Below are 20,732 nucleotides of genomic sequence, written 5' to 3'. Positions count from 1 at the left end.
GTGTGCCATCTGCTCACATTCGTTGATTGAGCACTGCATCACGCAGCGTCTTTCACAAGGAGTCGGCGAGTTATGACCAGCATCCTGGTCAAAATCCAAATTTCTTCCACTTTCAGTCAAATGTCATGCTTGCCCAATCCAACAGAACCCAAAACTTTTCCTGATTGACCCACAAGAAGGTGACAATAATTGCGGCCATTAAAGAGGTTGTAGTAATAATGGGGATATGAATTTCCTCCCAAAATATCATGTTCTTGAAATAAAAGATGTGATCACAATTGTGACATTAAATGTTAACGGATGGGATTGTTTGATAAACTTTACTGGAAATGCAGATCCAAAATTATCATTAAATTATGATTCGAGACAAAGGATGTGATAACTGCAAAACTGATGGTGTTAACGATGTTTATGATTTTTGACAGTCATTCGAGCGAGTCCTTGTTGAAAACAAGCTGCAGGGATTGTCTCCGGCTTTATGTGAAGCCATTCAGAATGTTACGCGATGGCAACTAATACAGACATCCCTTCCACACGTACTGCACTGCACAGCCACTCTGCTTTCCAACCGCAACAGGCTTGGTAAGGTCTTCATTCCAACGGAATTACGGTGTACTCACTCATCAATAAATCGCATCACTTTTTGTTTGTACACAATTTACATCTCATGGGTGGAGGAAAGTTCAGGGGGTGGGTATGGGAATAATGTTGCTGAACAATGCAAAATCACAACTTCGTTTTTATAGCTTTCCTTCATATCACAGAATATGAAGGAAAGCTACGTGCAGGAAACTACAATTCTCTTCATCCAGCTTAGGCAGTATCCTTATCCATACCAACTCATCATGATGCACTCCTGTTGAAAGAGTACACAGATATGAAAGAAAATTGAGAGACAATTGTTTTTTTTGTGCACTTCTTATGCTATGTTTTTTTTTTTTTTTTTTTTTTTATTAAAGGATTGCAAGGAAGAGATTTTATTTTCCTTCTAACATTTTATTGGCTTCTTGTTCCGGATTCCTTTGGAGCCAGTTGCTGTCTTCTCTGCTCTTAGAGGTCGTCTCCAAAAGCTAAGGATTCCTTTTCTGGAATTGTCTTGTTCAACAGTTTTTGTTCGTTATTGGTGCTGATTTTTTTGCTCCACCACCGAAGGTGAAGGAGGTTAAGTTTTCACCCCTTTCTGTCTGTTTGTCTGTCTGTCTGTCTGTTTGTTTGTTTGTTTGTGTACAGGATATCTCAAAAAGTTGTGCATGGATCTGGATGAAATTTTGTGGGCAGGTTTGGTGTGTGACAAGGTCAAACTGATTCGATTTTGGTGAAGATCCGGATGCGACTACTATAATTTTTAAAGTGATTCTCACAATTGAGAGAGAGGGCCAAAAATGATATGTAGCACTGTATCTCAAAAATATTATAGACTGATTCGGATGAAACTTGGTGGACATGTTGGATGTGTGAGAAGGATGAATTGATTTGATTTTGGTGAAGATCTGAATCCGGATCTGGATGCGAGAATTATTAAACAAGCAGTCATAGACTGGTACTTACGAAATCGTCAACTTGACCTCTAACCTTGTCTAATAAAAGCTGTCTCGAGAGAAGGTAGCGACGCAAACCAGAAGTTTATACGAAGAATCTGTACCAAACCATCAAAAATCGAATGTTTGACCTCACTGTGACCTTAACCTTTGACCGATTTTGACCAAAATCTAATCAGCGCAAGCCATCACCCTCCTGAATCAGGTGATGTAATTTGACATTGGTAGCTTCTTCAGTTCTCGAGTTATAATTTTTTTGATGTTTGACCTTTGAGCGATTGTGATTTTGAGCGATCACTGACCTTGACCTTTGAGCGTTTTTTTTTTATTTTTTAAAGAATTGTTTTTATTTATTTATTTATTTATTTTTAATTTTCTTTTTAAACCAAAATCTAATCAGCGCTTGCCATCACCCTCCTGAATCACGTGGTGTAATTTGACATTGGTAGCTTCTTCCGTTCTCGAGTTATAACTTTTTTTTGGATGTTTGACCTCACTGTGACCTTGACCGTTGACCGATTTTGACCAAAATCTAATCAGCACTAGCCATCACCCTCCTGAATCACATGGTGTAATTTCACATTGGTCGCTTCTTCTGTTCTTGAGTTATCGTGCCTACAAACAAACAAACGAACACACAAACAAACAAACAGAAACGGAACTGATCAATATACTTACGAAATCTTTAGATTTCGTAAGTAACAAACAAACACACAAACAGAGGACGGAAGTCATAAAGATTTCGTAAGTAAAAAATGTATTGGGCCCGATATGTTATCGTGGATCAGGTATTACATGGCAGCGGTGTGCGCCCGAGCACCCTTGTAGTTTTTTTATCCCCACCGCATGGCGGAAGGGGGATATTGTTGTCACCCATGGCGTCCGTCTGGCTGTCCGTCCGTCTGTCCGGGCGTCAACATTTATAGCTGTGAGTGCGATAACTCATAAACTGTTCGCCATATCTATTTGAAATTTGGGTCACACATGTACCACTTGAAAAGGAAGAACCCTATTGATTTTGGGCGTGGCCGGATCCAAGATGGCCGACTGAGGCGGCCATCTTGAAAAATGTTTTTTCACCATATCGATTTTAAATTTGAGTCACACATGTACCACCGGAAAAGGAAGAACCCTCTTGATTTTGGGCGTGGCCGGATCAAAGATGGCCGACTGGGGCAGCGTCAACATTTATAGTTGTGAGTGCGATAACTCATAAACTGTTCGCCATATCGATTTGAAATTCGGGTCACAAATGTACCACCTGAAAAGGAAGAACCCGATTGATTTTGGGCGTTGCCGGATCCAAGATGGCCGACTGGGGCGGCCATCTTGAAAAAAATGTTTTTTCGCCACATCGATTTGAAATTTGAGTCGCACATGTACCACCTGAAAAGGAAGAACCCTATTGATTTTGGGCGTGGCCGGATCCAAGATGGCCGACTGGGGCGGCCATCTTGAAAAAAATGTTTTTTGTCATAAATGGAAAACCGCTTATCTGATTTCAATTATTTTTGGTTACTACGTTCCTCACCCCTGGGGAACTTTTTCGAGATGATGACCAAATGGTGTCTTGTTTACAATTCACCTCCCTCATTATCTGGAATATGTATGACCTTTTTCATTCAATGGTGGGGGATTCCCCATCTCTGATGGTATATTTAATGGAATGAATTTGCACATTTCATTGATTGACTATGCTTGGGTTTATATGTCCTTGTGCAGGCTGTGTTTTTTTTCTTCTTTTATTTTTTTTAACAGTGTCGAAGGCTCGTCGTGGAGCTGCCACACACGCATCTCACACACATGGACATGCAGACAAATCCACGAGAAACAACACAGGACTGTTAGTTGAGACAAACACAGCCACTGAGCTTGGGGAGAGAAGTGGTTCCCAGAGCACTCGAGGTATGAGTGATGTCACAAGAATGTGCCACCTTTCTCACCGCACTGAGCTGGGCATTTATTAAAGTCAAAGGAGGAATATCCTCCTCCCTTTGGATGCCAACCTATGGGATTGTCTATGCTCTTATCATTTCAAAAAAAAAAAATGCTGAATGCCAAGCAAGGAAGCAGCTCATACCATTTTAAAGGTCTTTGGTATGACTCTGCCAGCGTTTGAACCGCTGACCTCCCAAACTCAGAGCAGATACTCTAACGTTATGCCATCAAGTCTGGTTGAGTCACATGGGTTTTATTTGTGTCTGTTGCTCTTTAATCCTGTTCCTTTTTCCTGTTTGTTCATTCATTGATGCTAGTACATGCCTATTTAAAAAAAAAATTCAAACCGCGAGCAACAAACAACAACCACACAGGCCGTTTCTTCGCTCTCGCGTGCCTGTACGTGCATGGCCCGGAACTTCGCATATTATTCGCAGTTACGATTATTCGCAATTTAGTTTTAATACCCAATTATTCAATTAGCGCCAACGTATTTTACCTTTTCGCAATGTCATCGCAAGGAAAAACAAAAAGGCAAGAGAAGAGAAGAGAGAAAAAAATTAACTTCCTGGTTCGGAGTATACCATCACTCTGTTACCGAAATGTATGCACCGTCTAATATGAAAACGATCATAACTTGGGCCATTGTGTTTATCTATAAATGCGCATAAAAAATCGAGAAATTATTAGAATACACAAAGTCATCATTATCCGGAAGCCCGTACGTTGTAACCTGTAATGGGGAACGTGGCTGAGGTTCCCTTCCCCATCGGCCACGCCCATGCAACAACATGTCTTGTCATTGGTTTGGTAAATAAATGGCCATAACTTGGGAAGCACTTGTCCGATTAATATCAAACCTTGAAAAGGCACATCCTCAGGTCCCCAGCAATATACCTGGAAAGTTTCAATTCGATCGGACCAGTGGTTGTTGAGAAACAGCGGTCAGACACTTAGACACACACAGACACACACACAGACACACAGACACACACACACACACACAGAGACACACACACACAGAGACACGCACACACACACGGAGACACACACACGGAGACACACACACACACGGAGACACACACACACACGGAGACACACACACACGGAGACACACACACACACGGAGACACACACACACACACACACACAGAGACACACACACACACACGGAGACACACACACACACACACATGGAGACACACACACACACAGAGACACACAGAGACACACACACACACACGGAGACACACACACACACACGGAGACACACACACGGAGACACACACGCAGAGACACATACACACACAGAGACACACACACACAGACACACACACAGAGACATTGCTGGAATTGTAGATAGATGAAGCAGTGGAGTTGAGTGGAGTGGACGGTTGGATGTTTATTGATAACAAGGTACATATGGAAAGGAAGCACCTGAGCACTTGAATCTTCTTTCCTTTATTCTTCTTCAATAACTTCATGATGTCTTCCGTTCCTGCTGGATTAATATGCATATTTAGTTCCCTCATAAATGGACAACTGTTCTTATTCTCACCAGCTATACTGATCCAAAAATAGAAACTCCTTCACTGTTGCCAGATCTGCTTTGTAAGCGTGTGTTAATCAGAAGAGTTTATGCTTTTCTTTTAAACTGCCCCAGAAAGTCGACGAATACAATATATCTATCCATATGCCTGGTCTTGGCTTAATGGCTTGGGTGACGGGCTTTGGATCCAAGGGTCCTGAGTTCAAATCCCGCTCACCTGTTGAATTAATACCAGGTGGGGTTAACTTGGCTTGTCATCCTTCCGAGGTTGGCAAAATGAGTGCCAGCATGCTGGTATACTGTGTCAGAGTGGCGACCCATCCAGGGTTGTACCCAATAGCCAAGGAGACTGCTTCAGCAGCACCAACGCTCTGCACAGAGTATGGTCCCGATCTCCTCTCCTCTGTTCACGAGTAGTTCTTGGGATATGTAATGTGTTCTCCCACCAATTGTCAAAAATCAAACATTTCAATGAGATTCTTCAGGAAATTCCAAAACTGCTCATTATAGACATATTAAGAGGAGTCTTACTTATTGCTTTGTTCGGATGGTCTCACTTGTAAAGCTAGATGGCGTCGGTATGGTGCTGAAAATGTCCTCAAAGGGTGCTCTAAATGTTCTCAAGCTGGAAGTGCTGTCTCATGATTTGAATGTCTGGCAAAAACCCAGAACCGCAGGACAGATGCCCCATGTGATGTCAACATGTTGATCTACAACTCCATAATTGAGGGCGAAACATGTTTCAGCCAAGTTATTCTTGTCAATGAAATTGAAATAGTATCTTCAGCGTTGCAGAGCTGCCTCAAAACTTTTGCATGTACACTTCAATCATGCTGTTTTTTTTTATTTTTTTTTTATTTTTTTTAGTGATACAAGCATTGACCTGGTCAGATTTTGTGCTGCATGTAAATTAATCAAGGGTATTGTATAAAAAATAGCCAAATAATGCAAATTTGCACATCATCAGCTATGTTTGTGCATCTAATAAATAAAACTTGTTTATCTGTCTGTCTTCGGGTTTTTTTTTGCAAAGACTGCTGGGCCGACAACCACCAAATTTGGCACATAGACCAAGTCTGACCCGGGGGTTGGCCTCAGTGTATTTTCAGCCATAACCTCAGCTTTAAACACCCCAAAGACACCGAAGACCCTTAACACCCTGAAGACCCATTATATCCTGAAGACCCTTTAGACCCCAAATATCTTTAAGACCTTGAAGATATTTTAAGGCTTTGAAGCCTCAAGGCACCTTTTCTAGTACAGAGTAACACACTCCTTTATTAAATACTAACATTATTTCATGAACCAATGCTGACTGTCCCTTCTAAATGCTGCCATACTTTCATGGTTTCTAATTATTATACTTCCAAGGACCAGCTCCTGTATGTAAGTTTTACTTTCTAGCTTGGTGTTTCCCAAACTGTGGGTCGCGAAGGGTCCAAAAATGGGTCGCGAGGACCTCGGCTATTTTTTTTTTTAAATAAATCAAGCGCGTAAAAGGCAATCGCGCAAACGTCACATCTTAGGACAGTGCCGTTTGGTACCGTTCCACTCGATAATTCAGCCCGAGGTGCAGCGACACTTCCGATTCTACTTACTCTTGCCGTTCAGTACCGTTCAGTACTTTGTACCCGCCCAAAACGGTTAACTACAGGCCAATCATTTCACCAGCTCGCCTTTCCAATTACTCGCTCTCTCTGCAACTGAAGTAATTTCGTGAGGTGACGAACTCAGTCCGGTTACTTCACATTGGCTGACCGACAAGTCGAGACGCTGTTTTGTGTGATATGCCTTGCTGGCTGGACTGCGCAGCGCAGTTTTTCGCTCCACATTGCGTTGCGTGTTTTGTGTCAGTTAGCCTTGACACTGACTCCACTGACTGATCGAGTCGCCTATTTCGTTTTGCAGGATGGCACAGCGTTCCTACAAGCAAGCATTTTTGGATGTGGGCTTCACTTCTATCAGTGATCGTGGTTCTGTGAAGCCACAATGTGTGTTGTGCTTCGAAGTGCTGTCCAACGAATCGTTGAAGGAAAACAAACTGAAGAGTCATCTGGCGACGAAGCACGCGGAGCACGTCAACAAGGATGGTGAGTTTTTCGAGCACCGAGAAAGGCTCTGAAGCGGAGCCGGTTCGAGCCGGCGACGAATCCAGCGCTTTTGACCGCCAAGCAAGCGACGCTGGCATCCTACCTCGTCGCGCAGCGCATCGCATCGCAAGGAAGATGAGGCCGCACACGATCGGCGAACAGCTCGTCAAGCCCGCAGCCATGGACATGGCCAGACTCGTCTGCGGCGATGACGCGGCCAAGAAAATGCAGTCCATCTCGCTATCCGACAACACAATTCACAGCCGCATCGTCGACCTTTCGCTAGATATTGTTACGGCTGTGGAAATTCGCACAACACCATAAAGGTCCTTAGTTCAGTTTTGCCGATAAGTCCATGTTCAGTTCGATTTCCCCACCATTGTTTAATGCGATTATCCGTGTGGAGAGGGCTGTGATCTTTGAGTTAGCCGTTTTTCTTTTACTATCGTTATTTTGGACAACAACCACCACAACCGCATCTCAACCACCTTCTCCACAACCACATCTCGACCACCTTCTCCACAACCGCATCTCAACAACCATGCCATCCCCACCACAGCGCCAACCACAACCACATCTCAACCACCTTCTCCACAACCGCATCTCAACCACCTTCTCCACAACCGCATCTCAACCACCTTCTCCACAACCGCATCTCAACAACCACACCATCCCCACCACAGCGCCAACCACAACAACCACAACCACCTTCTCCACAACCGCCAACATCCCCACAGACAACGGACACCACCATCGAATAACATCTCTGCCATCCAACGCGATGGTTACTGAACAAGAAAGAACGGAAACGGTAAAAAAAAAAACCGTTGCTCAGGAGGAAAACTCGACACCCCACTTCTTGGAATTTCCCCTCAGAACTGGTAAACAGAAGTGACGGTTGGGCAACGATCAAAAGAGTCGAGCTGATCTCTGCTGGAATTTTCCTCCCCCGCGCACCGCAAAGGGAGGGGCAATGCGCCGTCAAGATAAAACGGCACGCGGAACGAGAGGTCCAGTGAGTGGAGAGGGGGGCTGTGGGTCTGGAGGTCTGGAGGTAGTGGTCGCTCTCTGCCTGGGTCAAAGTGAGTCGGTGGAGTCAGTCTGTCAGTCAGTGGAGGTCTGGGCTCGTGTCAGAGTGCGGAGTGGTGGGTAGCCGCGCTGGAGCCTGGAGTCCAGAGTCCCCCTTAGTCGGTGGGTCGCTGGAGAAGGACCATCGAGGGTCGCCCAAGGAAGTCACCACAAGGGTGGAGGTAACCTGCAACGGTCTCGTGGAACTCCTTCGGTCCACCAAGCTCCACGTTATAAAGGCCTACGGGCCCAGTCTGACCCCCTTGTCTTTGAGGGGGTCTTTCCTTGTTTCTTTGAATGAATGTTGTGGTGCCGAGTCCAACAAGTAGAACCTGATAAGTGCTTGTGAATAATAAATAATAGACGGTTGTAGTGCTTTGTCTTGCTCGCGTCTTGTCCCTACCCGCATCCATTGTATACGTGCATGTTGGTGTTTTGCATACCTGACTGCATACGTGTGTAAATAATAAATGTGCTTGTTTGAATGTGAACCTGTTCGTCGTGTCCTCTTTCCCCATTGAACTGCTATCTTGCCTTCGGAATTTAGCGGGCTTTTTAATAGCCGATAAAAGAATTGAGTCCAGCGAGGTCTCGCGATAATACACCGATCGGTTATCCCAGAACGGAACGAACCGCTTCAGCGGTTCGTGTCCGAGCAGACCTCGCTGAGGTACGGCCTCTCGGTCGTCTGCCCGTGGGAATACTTAGGCATATTGATAATTCGGCGATTGACCCTGTCGCGCACGGGTAGAGTGTTGACTAGGCCGTGGTGTGTGCTTGGAGCTCACCCGTGACTGGTTTCCGGCGTTGTTCCGGAAAGTAGCTACTGAATTGTTCGTTCGGTGGGTGAGATGGCCGCGATTCAGTTTTAAAGCGGTCATTCGCACGCTGGGCGGGCGGCAGATTCGTAACAATATAAAGGACTAGGTGGTGGCCCGCATGAAGAAGGCGGGAAAATGGAGCTACTAACTTGAGTCGACGGATGTCGGAAACGATGCCCAGCTCATGATTTTCCGGAGGTGCGAGGGTGAGACGGACCTCAAGGAAGAATTTCTCTTCTGCACGCCAATGAAAACGACGACAACTGGCGCCGATATCTTCAACGTCATGGACAACTTCCAGCAAGAAGGCCTGAGCTAGGAAAACTGTGTCAGCCTGTGCACCGACGGCGCTCCCGTGATGCTTGGTGTTCGACAGGGATTCACTGCTCGAGTCAAGGAAGTCAATCCGAACGTCAGAATTTTCCACTGCCTTTTGCATCGCGAGAACCTTTCTGCACAACATCTGTCGCCGGATCTTTCGGCAGTGATGCAGGAGGTTGTCGCCGTTGTCAACTTCGTCAAAGTCAGCGCCGTGAACTCTCGCCTGTTCGAGAAGATGTGTGTGGACTTCTGGTCTGAATTCCAACATCTCCTCTTCTACTCCATTGTGAGATGGCTCTCCCGCGGCAAGGTCCTGCGTCGTGTAGTGGAGCTACGAACAGAGCTGCAGATATTCCTCAACGAGAAGAACCATCGCCATGCTATCCGGTTCCACGAGAAGCCCTGGATGCTCAAAGTCTGCTACCTCAACGACGTCTTCGCCTCAGTGAACGAACTGAACACATCCATACAAGGCAGGGATCAAAACATCATCACACTCTCCGAGAAACTGTCGGCCTTCAAGGAAAAGCTGCTGCTCTGGAAGGGGAAACTGGAGCACGGAAGAACAGCCGCGTTTCCGCCATTGAACGAGTACTTGGAGGAATGGGAGGATGACGAGATTGGAGCGCTCGCTGCGATCAAGCCCGTCCTGGTGAACCATTTGGAGAACCTGATCACCGAGTTCGAGCGCTACATCCCAGACAGAGATCTGGCGTCCCAGCACTGGATCAGGAATCCGTTCCAGGATAAGGTTGACGACCTGTCTGAGGATGTCCATGGACTGCAGGAAGAGTTCATCGAGCTGCATCACGACGAGTTCCATTGACAACTCTACGCCAAAGCGTCACTTGGAGAGTTCTGGACTGCGGTCAAGAAATAAAAGCCCATAATCGGCGCCGAAGTCATGAATGTTCTGCTCCCGTTTGCGACCACGTATCTGTGCGAGCAAGGCTTTTCGGCGCTGACGCTCATCAAAACCAAGGCGCGCAATCGCCTCGACCCCGGCTACGACATGCGCTTTGCGCTCGGCAAGATCGAGCCCCGCATCGAAGACATCATGCAGATGAAGCTGCAATTGCACCTCTCGCACTAATATAGTATGTATTGGCGCTCTGGTTGTCTGATTTTATGATATTATGTTTCGTGGAAAAAGACGCTGATTGAAGCTTGGGTCGCGAGATTTTCACCACACCCAGATTTGGGTCGCGCTCAAAAAAGTTTGAGAAACACTGTATCTTGCTGGTAATTGTCAGAAACTTCCATTGATCCTTTCAAAAATATCGTTACAGTTTGCCAGTTTTCATATTTAAATTAAATAAAACTTGTTTGAATGGCAAAATGAAGCAAAAATAAACATTTAAATACAGGAAATGTATGACAAGAAAATAGATTCCAGTGATTTAGGTTGTATTTGATGGCTTTTTTATTCACTAATAATCATGCCAACAGTACACCGGGCGTAGTGGCGTGCGCCTGTAATCCGGCTACTCGGAGGCTTGGGTTGGAGGATCGCTTGAGGACGGGTGCTCTGCGCTGGGCCGCCCTATGAGAGGGTGTAGGGCAGCCCAGAATCATGGCGAAACCCAATCCTTATCCCTGTGTCGTAATAGGCGTCCAGGGTTGCGTCAGGAAGGACATCCGGCGTAAAACCTGTGCCAAATCAGTATGCGGGTCATAACGGATGATCCGCTGTGGCGACCCCTAACGGGAGCAGCCGAAAGAAGAAGAAGAAGAATCATGCCAACAGTATTCAGTGCCACTTGGACCCATCACATTCCCTCTTGAGAATTGTTCCATTTCAAAGGGCAAATCAATCAAAGGTTGCATTTGGCTTTGTGCACGTGCGGATTCAAAAAAATTTTGAATGTTATTAACTTGTTGTAAAACCTACGATTGCAAAAATTATGCAAATAGATATAATTACCTCTCAAATCCAAGTTTAAAAAAAAACAAAACATTTTGTCCTCTTTATTACTGAGAAAATGAATGGTAACAATTGATTGTTTTTTTTTCTTTTTTCTCAAACACCCTTGCAGGACATCAGGATAAACTGGGAGTTGCAGAAACGAAGTTGCTTCACACGCTCCACTGGATGCTCTTAGATTCAGCCCAAGACTGTTGTGAAAATGCTTCCAGAATTCCGAGTTTGGGGTCTGTGAGCCAGAGCTTGGGGGCAACATTGCACATCCTTGACGGCAGAGTAATTGGTGATGGAAGGTCACGTCACTGGCTGTCGAGCCACCTGAGCATGACCGATGGAGAAGCCAGAGATCGGACGACAGATGGAGCGATTCAAGGTCAAGACCAGTGTCAGATCCAAGGGTCAGGAGTGGGGTGGGTCGATTCTGAACAGCCTGATGCTGCACGGTATAACATGAGAGATGAGAAGGTCTGGGAGGAGTACCGACTTCCGTTGAGTACGGTGGAGCTTTTCGTCTACCTCTTAGCACCTCTTATCAACAGAATCAGGGTGAGGCACCTTAACACTCTATGCATGGTGACATAAACCCTGTAAGTTAACTGTTTTGATTATATTTGGTTTTCGATCATATTGCTGAGATGATAATGTCATGTATCCATCATCGCTTCCTAGTCTGTGCTGGTAAGGGATTAGGGGGCTGGAGAGGGGACTTCGAATTAGTTTTGTTAAAGACAGAATAGTGTATGTAGATAATTTTTGATAGAATTTGCCATTTATAATGTCGGTAGCCAATACCCTTAATCATGTATTTCTTGCTTTTGTGCATCTGTGGGGAATCAAGATAGCAGTAAGTGAGATAATAAAGAGGGTGGAACTGTAAATGATAGCGAATTTTCTGTTCAACGAAAATCGTCAAGCCTGGTGAAATTATAAATGATTGACTGAACAATCTGTGGATCATTGACTATCAAGGACATTCATATTGAAAAGCACCTTGGGGGTACTTACTTACTGATCTCCAATGTGTCTTTTGACACGAAGGCTGCACTTTGGAGGATGCACAGGAAATCCTCCCCTTGAACATGATTAAATGTTTGTCCAAAGCTGGAAAGTACCTTCAAAAGTGATACAGGTATTGTTTTTGTTTTCGAAATATAAACGTCGTCCAGGTTTTCACAGGTAGGTAGAACTATAACGCAGTATTTTGGTGAATACAAAGAAAGTTCACTGGAACGCGTTGACAGTTTTTCCTCCAATCCTGAAGGAATGGTCTTGTGTCAGTCCAGTCATTGTCAGAGATTCATTCCAATGGTGGGTGTGTTTCCTGGTTCCATTGGAATCGATGTCTGAGATAGAAAGTAAAAACTTGTGTTCCACGCTGCCTCCGTGCACCGAAGCAAGTGCCGCAGTTGCCTAAAGTTGAGCACGGTTGAAAAACTTTGCAGACCACAATGTGTCCCGTCAATCGTTTCATAGGTGAAACCGGCGTATGACACAAAACAGAAGGATATTTAAGAAGTAATGTATTAATCCCTACTGTCAACCTTTCAAACAAAAATACCATTGAAGGAGATTCCATTACATGATCACAATGATTTTAAAAGAAACTCCCCAAAGCTCATTGCTTTCAAAACTCCCCAAAGTTACACATGACAGGTTTCAATGCAGTTTTGAATTAACTGACACGACTTTCAAGTCGGCAACTTATCTCATGTACCCCGTTCTTCATAAGACCCCAGCAGAGTATGAATGTTAAACTTGGGTGTGTTCACATTCGAAGCAGGCTCTGTTGCCCTGATGAGTGCATTTAGAATGACGTCCGACTTGCCAGTCACATTGCGAATCCACAGAGGGTGATCTTCATACCATCGAAGCAAGCAGATTAACCCGAGTCCATGACTCACCGTTAAGGACCACAGCAGGCCAGCAATGCCAAGGGACGAGGATGAAGAACGTGCCTTTTGGTTTTTCAATATGCCCAGAGAGGATTCTTCGGTCTGGATGTCTGCTCTGTGACACCTGCAGAATTTGGATGTCGGCTCTGTGACACCCGCAAGATTCAGCTGTCTGCTTGGATGTAGGCTCGGTGACACTCACAGGATAGGATAGGTTCATCTAGAACCTATTTGGCCAGCAGATAAGATAGGTTCATCTAGAACCCATCTGACCAGCAGATAAGATTGACCAGCATCCGCAAAGATGCAGCTGGTTCGAGAGTCGGGGCTGTGGTCAATCTGCAACGCTCTCTATCGTGGTGAGCGTGCAACTCTAACAGCATCCTCATTGCTGCTTCGGTTTTTAAAAAAAGTGAATTTCAACTTCAACTTAAACGTGCCGTGCACCCAGATGTTGCTTCTCTCTAGTTCACATCATGTTCTCTTTTCTCTCCTTCGGGTAAGGCTCTCTGCCCACCTTATATTGTGTCTTACCCAAAGTCACTCAGAGGCCTGGCATTGAGGTGTCTGCATAGATGTACTCGTCCGTGGCCCAGCTCAGCATGTCCTATCATGATTCTTTCTCCCAGTCCATTCCTCTTTCATGTGGGAATGCAATTGAGACACATTAGCCAAAACGCCACATTCCTCAAGCCACTTGGACCTGAGCCTCCACCGACTTTTCCGTCGTGCCGAGCTTGACAGTCTGCACGAATACCTTTTCCCACAGTAACCACAATACTTATTAAATTTAAGTTGCCTTTTGCCACAGTATTCTGTAAACTGTTACATTTCCACTTATGTGGTATATATTATTGATCCGTAACACTTGGACATAATATATATCATGTTTGTCAAAATATAATATCATATATGTTATCTCACAAAGAACTTCAATGCCATTAGGCCCATCAAAGCTAGTGTTAGGGTTAAAAAGGATGGTTTTTTTTCTTCCATGCTCTATCCTTTGCAAATGCTGAGTGTCAAGCAAGGCAGCAGCACGCACCATTTTCGAAGGTCTTTGGTATGACTCCACCACAGCCTAAACCACCGAATCCTCAAAAGCAGATGTTCGAACCATCAGGTCAGGTCAGGTATGGGAGCATGTGCCAGAACAGAGCGTCGCTGCGTCCACTTTCTGCCGGTACTCCAGGGGCCTCCGTCTGGCCATCCCCCAGGCAGATGCCAGGCCCATCCCCATCTCCTTGAGATGATGGTCAACCTGCTTGAACCATGACGCCACCGAATCTGTTATTCCTCCTCCTCCCTAATTAATCATAGGAGTAGCAGCAAGGGCCTGTTCATGAGATGGTCTCCTCTCCATGTGGGAACGATTCCATGTCCGCTACTATTCACCACAGGGGCACAGGAATACAATTATAAATGAACAGGAAACAAACATGTATATGGTGAAAAATTGCACGCCCAGACCGGGAATCAACCCCAGGTCCTCTGGTGAACTGTATCAGTGCTCTGCCATCCGAGCTATCGAGGTGTCCCACCGGCCGAGCGTGCAATTCTCCCACATATGGAGATGCCACTCTCTTTTCCTCACTGCTTCTGGGACACTCACTGCCAATCACCAGGGGTAGTGAGAGCCTGCCCATGAGAGGGTCTTCCCCCTGTGGGATATATATATATATATATATATATATATATATATATATATATATCTCTTCTTCTTCTTTTGGCTGCTCCCATTAGGGGTCGCCACAGCGGATCATCCGTATGATCCGCATAGTGATTTGGCACATGTTTTACGCCGGATGCCCTTCCTGACGCAACCCTGGTCGCCTCTTACGACACAGGGACATGGTACACCTATTTTAACCGGGGTATACACCGGCCCAGTATACTGGTACTCATTTCGCCGACCTCGGAAGGATGACAGGCTGAGTCAACCCCCTGGTGGTCCAACGGGGCTTGAACTCAGGACCTCTTGGATCCCAAGCCACTGCCCTAACCACTACACCAACACCAGGCATTATATATATATATATATATATATATATATATATATATATATATATATATATATATATATATATATATATATATATATATATCTATGTCGAGGCGTCGATCACCCTTGACTGATGCATGAAGACGTCGATGCACTTGAAGAAAATTGTTTATTGTCTTTCAATACACGCAGCCGCACGGAGAGCAGGAAACACCAGGGACACCAATTAGCAATTGAGGTAACCCGGAGAATGCTCTGCCCGAATGGTCGAGTCACTCCCTCATATATACACGGTTTTATCTCCAACAAATTCCATTACATAATCATCCTTCCTTTCATCCTTGGACCAGCTGTTCACCAACTGGCTTATGTCCTTTCAACACCTGTGTATTAAGCAAGATAAGGAGGACGTGAAGTTACTCCCAGATCCGCTTACACAATGTTCCTGTGGATCATTCAAGGTCACCCATATTCCTTATCTCTTTACACAATGCTACTTTGGAACGGCAAGCAGGAATATGTTTTAATTAACTGCAAGTGAGTGAATTGAGTTGGGAAGAAACAAAAAAGTTTTTAAAAAATGGTACGAATCCCAACATACCGAATGTACATACACACATATGGAGTATTTATAAAGTCTTTGTGCCTTTTTAAATATGAATGACTTTGGATATAGCTACACATGATTGAAGCAAACTGTGAAGGGTGTATGAAACCATTATTTGTAAATATTTTGTTCATGTTTTGTTATTATTGTTGTTTTAATAGCCACAATTCCCCTGGGTTTATTGATGAGTTGACATTTTACAATGAATCATCAATCCACATCAATGGCAAAGTCAACTGCCAGGAAGTACAGCAACATGAAAGAAACACCAAAAATCAGTCTGCTGCGCTCTCTGGAAGTCACGGCTCATTGATCCTTTCCTTTTTGAAGAAGCAAAGGTCAATGATGACCAATATTTTGCAATGTTGCAGATTTTCTTTATCCCTGAACGACGATAATTGCGTTTTTAGATCCTCGTGGAGGATCTCTAGGTCTTACTCACGTTGTTGTTCTTCATCTTCTACTTGTGGACTTTTTTGTTTCACAGCCTACAGTTTTCATCGAAACTTCCTGAAACTTGGCGGATAACTGTAAAAATACCCTGCGCAGACAGTAACCATCTCCGATTTTGAAAATTCCTCCGAGAAAAAAAAAAGTTATGACGTCAAAATATCTCCGCTAAAAGCGCTGTCACACCTTGACGATTTAGCCAGCAATGGCAACGTATAAAAATGTATGTAATACGTTGGCGTACGCTGAAATTTTGATGTTTTTTTTTTAAGTTTCAGTCATTCATAACGTGTTGGTCGTATGCATAACATATTAGTAACGAGTGCAGAGCATTTCGTTGTCTTATAGATAACATACCAACGAATGCTTAGCCTGTTGTCGGCATTCACAACCTATGCCCAACGATAGCTTAACTTCGGCATAGCGCGCTGCACGTATTGCCGACGAACTTGTGGCGTAGCCTGTTAAAAAGCTGCCGCATGCCGATTTAAATCATAACCGCCTGAAAATTGAAAGTGTCAACCACGCAGTCACACCTTGACGATTTAGCCAGCGTATGCCGACCTATGAAAAATTTGTCGAATACGGTATGGGTAAGTTGTGTATACGTTAAGAGCACGCTGAAAAACGATGAAGTACGCTGTCATATTTCGTGGTACGTTTAGTACGTCGTGACATTTCAAGCATGCTGAAAATTTTACGACGTACTCGCTGTATGGCTCACACGTTCTGCTTCGCTGGGAATAAGTTGTTGGCACGATACGCGATCGTTGACACACGTCGACACAAGTTCCTTGTAAGTTACTCATAAGTCGAAACACGTCGAGGTAATGTTAAGCATACCCGAAACTTATTTTCTCCGTCAAGGCATATTTTATTTTTTTCTCCTTGGCTCCGTGAAGGCACGTGACGAAATATCTGAAGTTGTTGTTGTTGGTGTTGTTGTTGTTGTTGTTTATTTATTTTTTTAAGTCTATCACGAATTTTAAAATATATTCGGACATTTGCTTTTAAGTTTCGACGTCGACGTGACAATATCCTCAAACAGAAAATATTCACAGAGGAGGAACTAAGAATAAGACATGAGCAAACTGAAGAGGCAATCGGACGTGATGTAACGGCACGTGACGAAATATCGGAAGTTATTGTTTTTTTTTGTTTTGTTTTTTTTTAAATGGTAGCTGTAAATTAGAAACATGTTCTGTGGTCGTCCGGAAGACGTTAATCAAATACGTCAATATGCGTTGGAGGTACGTTACACATAGGTTCAAAGCATGTTACTCATAGGTTAGAAATAAGTTTTGGGTACGCTAAGCATTACCTCGACGTGTTTCGACTTATGAGTAACTTACAAGTAACGTGTGTCGATGTGTGTCAACGATCGCATAACGTGCCTCGACGTGTGTCAACGATCGTGTAACGTTCCTACAACACGTTACTCATAGGTTTCGGTTTCGAAATAAGTTTACATACATAAATACATAATAATAAATAAGTTACATAAATAAGTTTCGGGTACGCTAAACATTACCTCGACGTGTTTCGACTGATGAGTAACTTACAAGTAACGTGTGTCAACGATCGCATAACGTGCCTACAACTTATGGCCAGCGTAGCGGAACGTGTGAGACATACGCTGGCATATGTCGTAAAATTTCAAGCATGCTAAAATTTGAAGATAACCGCAAAGTACAACGATGAAAGCCAGCGTACTACGACGTCTGGCAGTGTTTTTCAGCGTGCTCTAAACGTATACAAAACCTACCCATAACGTATTCGACGTGTGCCAGCGTTTTAGACAAATTTTTCAGAAGTCGGCATACGCTGGCTAAATCGTCAAGGTGTGAACAGCGCCTTTATGGAAATCGTATAAAAAAATTATCTCCGAAACTAGGCAAGCTTTTTGAATTCTGTTTGTGGGAATCGAACAGGGCATCAGCACAGATGAATTACCGCACATGTGATACATCACTATGACGTCATATCAATTTTTATGACGTCATTCCTATTTTTTGACATTTTTTTGTTTCACAACCCAGAGTTTTCATCGGATATTCGTGAAACTTGCCATGTATATGCAGAAAGCCCACGCGCAGGCAGTAACCATCTCCGATTTTGGAAATTCTTCCTAGAAAAAAAGTTGACGTCATAATATCGCCGCAAATGGAAATCGCCTATACCATTATCTCTGAAACTAGGCAAGCTGTTTGAATTTTGTTTGCGGGAATCAAGCCGGGCATTAGCACAGATAATTTATCACAAACCTGATGCATCACAATGATGTCATATTCGTTTTTATGACGTCATCATTAAGAGGACGAGGATCTTCGCTCATTTGAGCTTGTTCAGAGAGTACCTTCTTCCAATAAGACCGTGCTCCCTGCCACTATGCCTCCAATGTGCGACTGTTCCCGAATGATGTCTTCCCAGACAAGTAAATGAATAGACGTGGACCAATTGCTTAGCCACCTCGTTCGCTTGACATGTCCTCATTGGACTACATTTTATGGGGCAATGTGAAAACTTGCTTACTCATCAAAAGCGTATTCATTGGAGGAATTTAGCATGAGGATCACAAATGCAATTCATAAAATCATTCAACAGCAACTGCAGAATCTTTTCAATGAGTTGGAAAATCAAGTTGATCAATGTATTACAAAAGATGGCGGTAATGTTTAACCCATGAAATTTGAATTGTATTGTGTTAATACCTGATGGATGATGCTTTCATATGACGTTTAAAGATTACTTCTATCATGTGTACGATGATTGCATCTGTCTCATACGTACATGGGGAGCATACGCCACAGCGCGTTGCTGCATCCACTTTTCGCCGGTACTCTCGGGGCCTCCGTCTGGCCATCCCCCAGGCAGATGCCTAGCCAATCCCAATATTTTAGGAATAGGACATTCCAGGCACCCACCCAAAGGAACCGCATCAGGTTAACCCGAGGAGACCACCGTCTGGTGGACGACACCTCAGCACCACCCCGACACACACTGCAGTGTGTTTTGCAGAGTGAAGTGTTTTGTGGTGGCTGGCATGTAAATCCTGCCACCAACTTCCTTGAGAAGGTAACCAACTGCAGGAGGACGTCTGCAGATGCAGATGGCACTAGAGATGGATGGCCGTTGTCTCACAAGGAGCTCCTCTGCCCATTGGCAGGTTTTGAATTAAATCCTGCTGGGTGTCCATTTCCATACACCCTCCACACCAGCGGGACTTGGTGGGGGGAGCCGGTTTAGTTGCCGACGCTCGACCATGAACAGGTTAGTATGGGTTTTACATGACACCTGTAACAAGTCACAGATCTGATCTGGCCTGACCTGACAATCTTGTACATCCAAAGCTATTAAAGTTAAAAGTTGTACAAGAACTTTTTAAGCAATCTGTCTGCTATTACTATCACTACATTATGCCATGTGCATTTGACAAATAATTTGGAGCTACAAAGTCAAGACATGTTTGTTACCTCTGCCACCGAAGGTGAAGGAGTGATGTTTTCACCCCTCTGTCTGTTTGTCTGTCTGTGTGCAAGATATCTCAAAAAGTTGTGGACGGATCTGAATGAATTTTTGTCGGCAGGTTGGATGTGTGACATGGACGAACTGATTAGATTTTTGTGAAGATCCTAATCCGGATCCGACTACGAGAATTTTTAAGTGATTCTTCACCATTAAGAGATCGGGCTAAAAATGATATATAGCACAATATCTCAACAAGTTGTCGACTGATTTGGATGAAACTTTGTGAACACATTGGGTGTATGACATGAACAAATTAAATCAATTTTGGTGAAGATCTGAATCCGGATTTGGTTAGAAGAATTATTTAATTTTGTAAAGTGGTTCTTCACCATTGAGATAGGGATAAAACGATACAAGGCATGATTTTGTTGTGTCCAGGGTTTTTTTCTCTTACCTGGACGGATGGCCAAACCATTTCCCTAGGAGGCTTACGGCTGAGGTTCTCGGAGATTATGGCGTGCACAGGATGGGAAGGTGGCGAATGCATGTAACAGACGGAAGCACAGAACAAGGGTTTATACTCGACCCCACGACAAATAGACAACACTGGCAACTTAAATATATATGGGGTTTAATGAAAATAAATCAAATATTTACAATGGTGATATTTCAAAGTGTTATAATATAAATGGAACGTGGGGTAAAACGAAATCTAATTTTGAGGCACCTCCTTTCATCTTCTTTCATCGATTGCTCTCACTGACACTGCTGCTCTCTGCAGAATGGCACCGTCTCTTTCCCCAATGGGACAACACGAGGCTTCGAGGATGGTCCCACACGATCCAGCCAACAGTCAAAGGCCAGCGTCTTGCTCCATCACGCGAGCCAATTCGCCTCAGCAGGAACAAGAGAATCGTGCAGCCTTCTTCACTGTGTTGAGGGAAAGCCAGCCATAATGCCCTTCTCTTCCACCCGCCGATCCTGTCTCTCACTTCTGTCCCGCACCTCCTTCATGATCCGCTCTGAACCGAACTTCTTGCCTTCTTATCGCCCAACGCGAGACT

General features: G+C 44.3%; 1 protein-coding gene across 7 annotated transcripts in view; it reads left to right on the top strand.

The window, feature by feature from the left end:
* Positions 1-20,732, top strand: part of UNC80 (unc-80 subunit of NALCN channel complex) — a 449,893-nt gene that overhangs the window by 21,001 nt on the left and 408,160 nt on the right. For all 7 annotated transcript variants that reach the window (XM_085870661.1, XM_085870659.1, XM_085870657.1 and 4 more), the window contains exons 3-4: positions 426-582; positions 11,362-11,795. In XM_085870661.1, coding sequence (XP_085726787.1) covers positions 426-582; positions 11,362-11,795 — 591 coding nt within the window. The remainder of the gene's footprint in view (positions 1-425; positions 583-11,361; positions 11,796-20,732) is intronic.

This window comes from Eptatretus burgeri, chromosome 2 (assembly GCF_056783735.1).
Source record: "Eptatretus burgeri isolate ZD-2024b chromosome 2, Ebu_testis_v1, whole genome shotgun sequence".
Classification (NCBI taxonomy): domain Eukaryota; kingdom Metazoa; phylum Chordata; class Myxini; order Myxiniformes; family Myxinidae; genus Eptatretus; species Eptatretus burgeri.
Note: the sequence above shows the minus strand (reverse complement) of the source record. Positions and strands in the feature narration are given on the sequence as shown.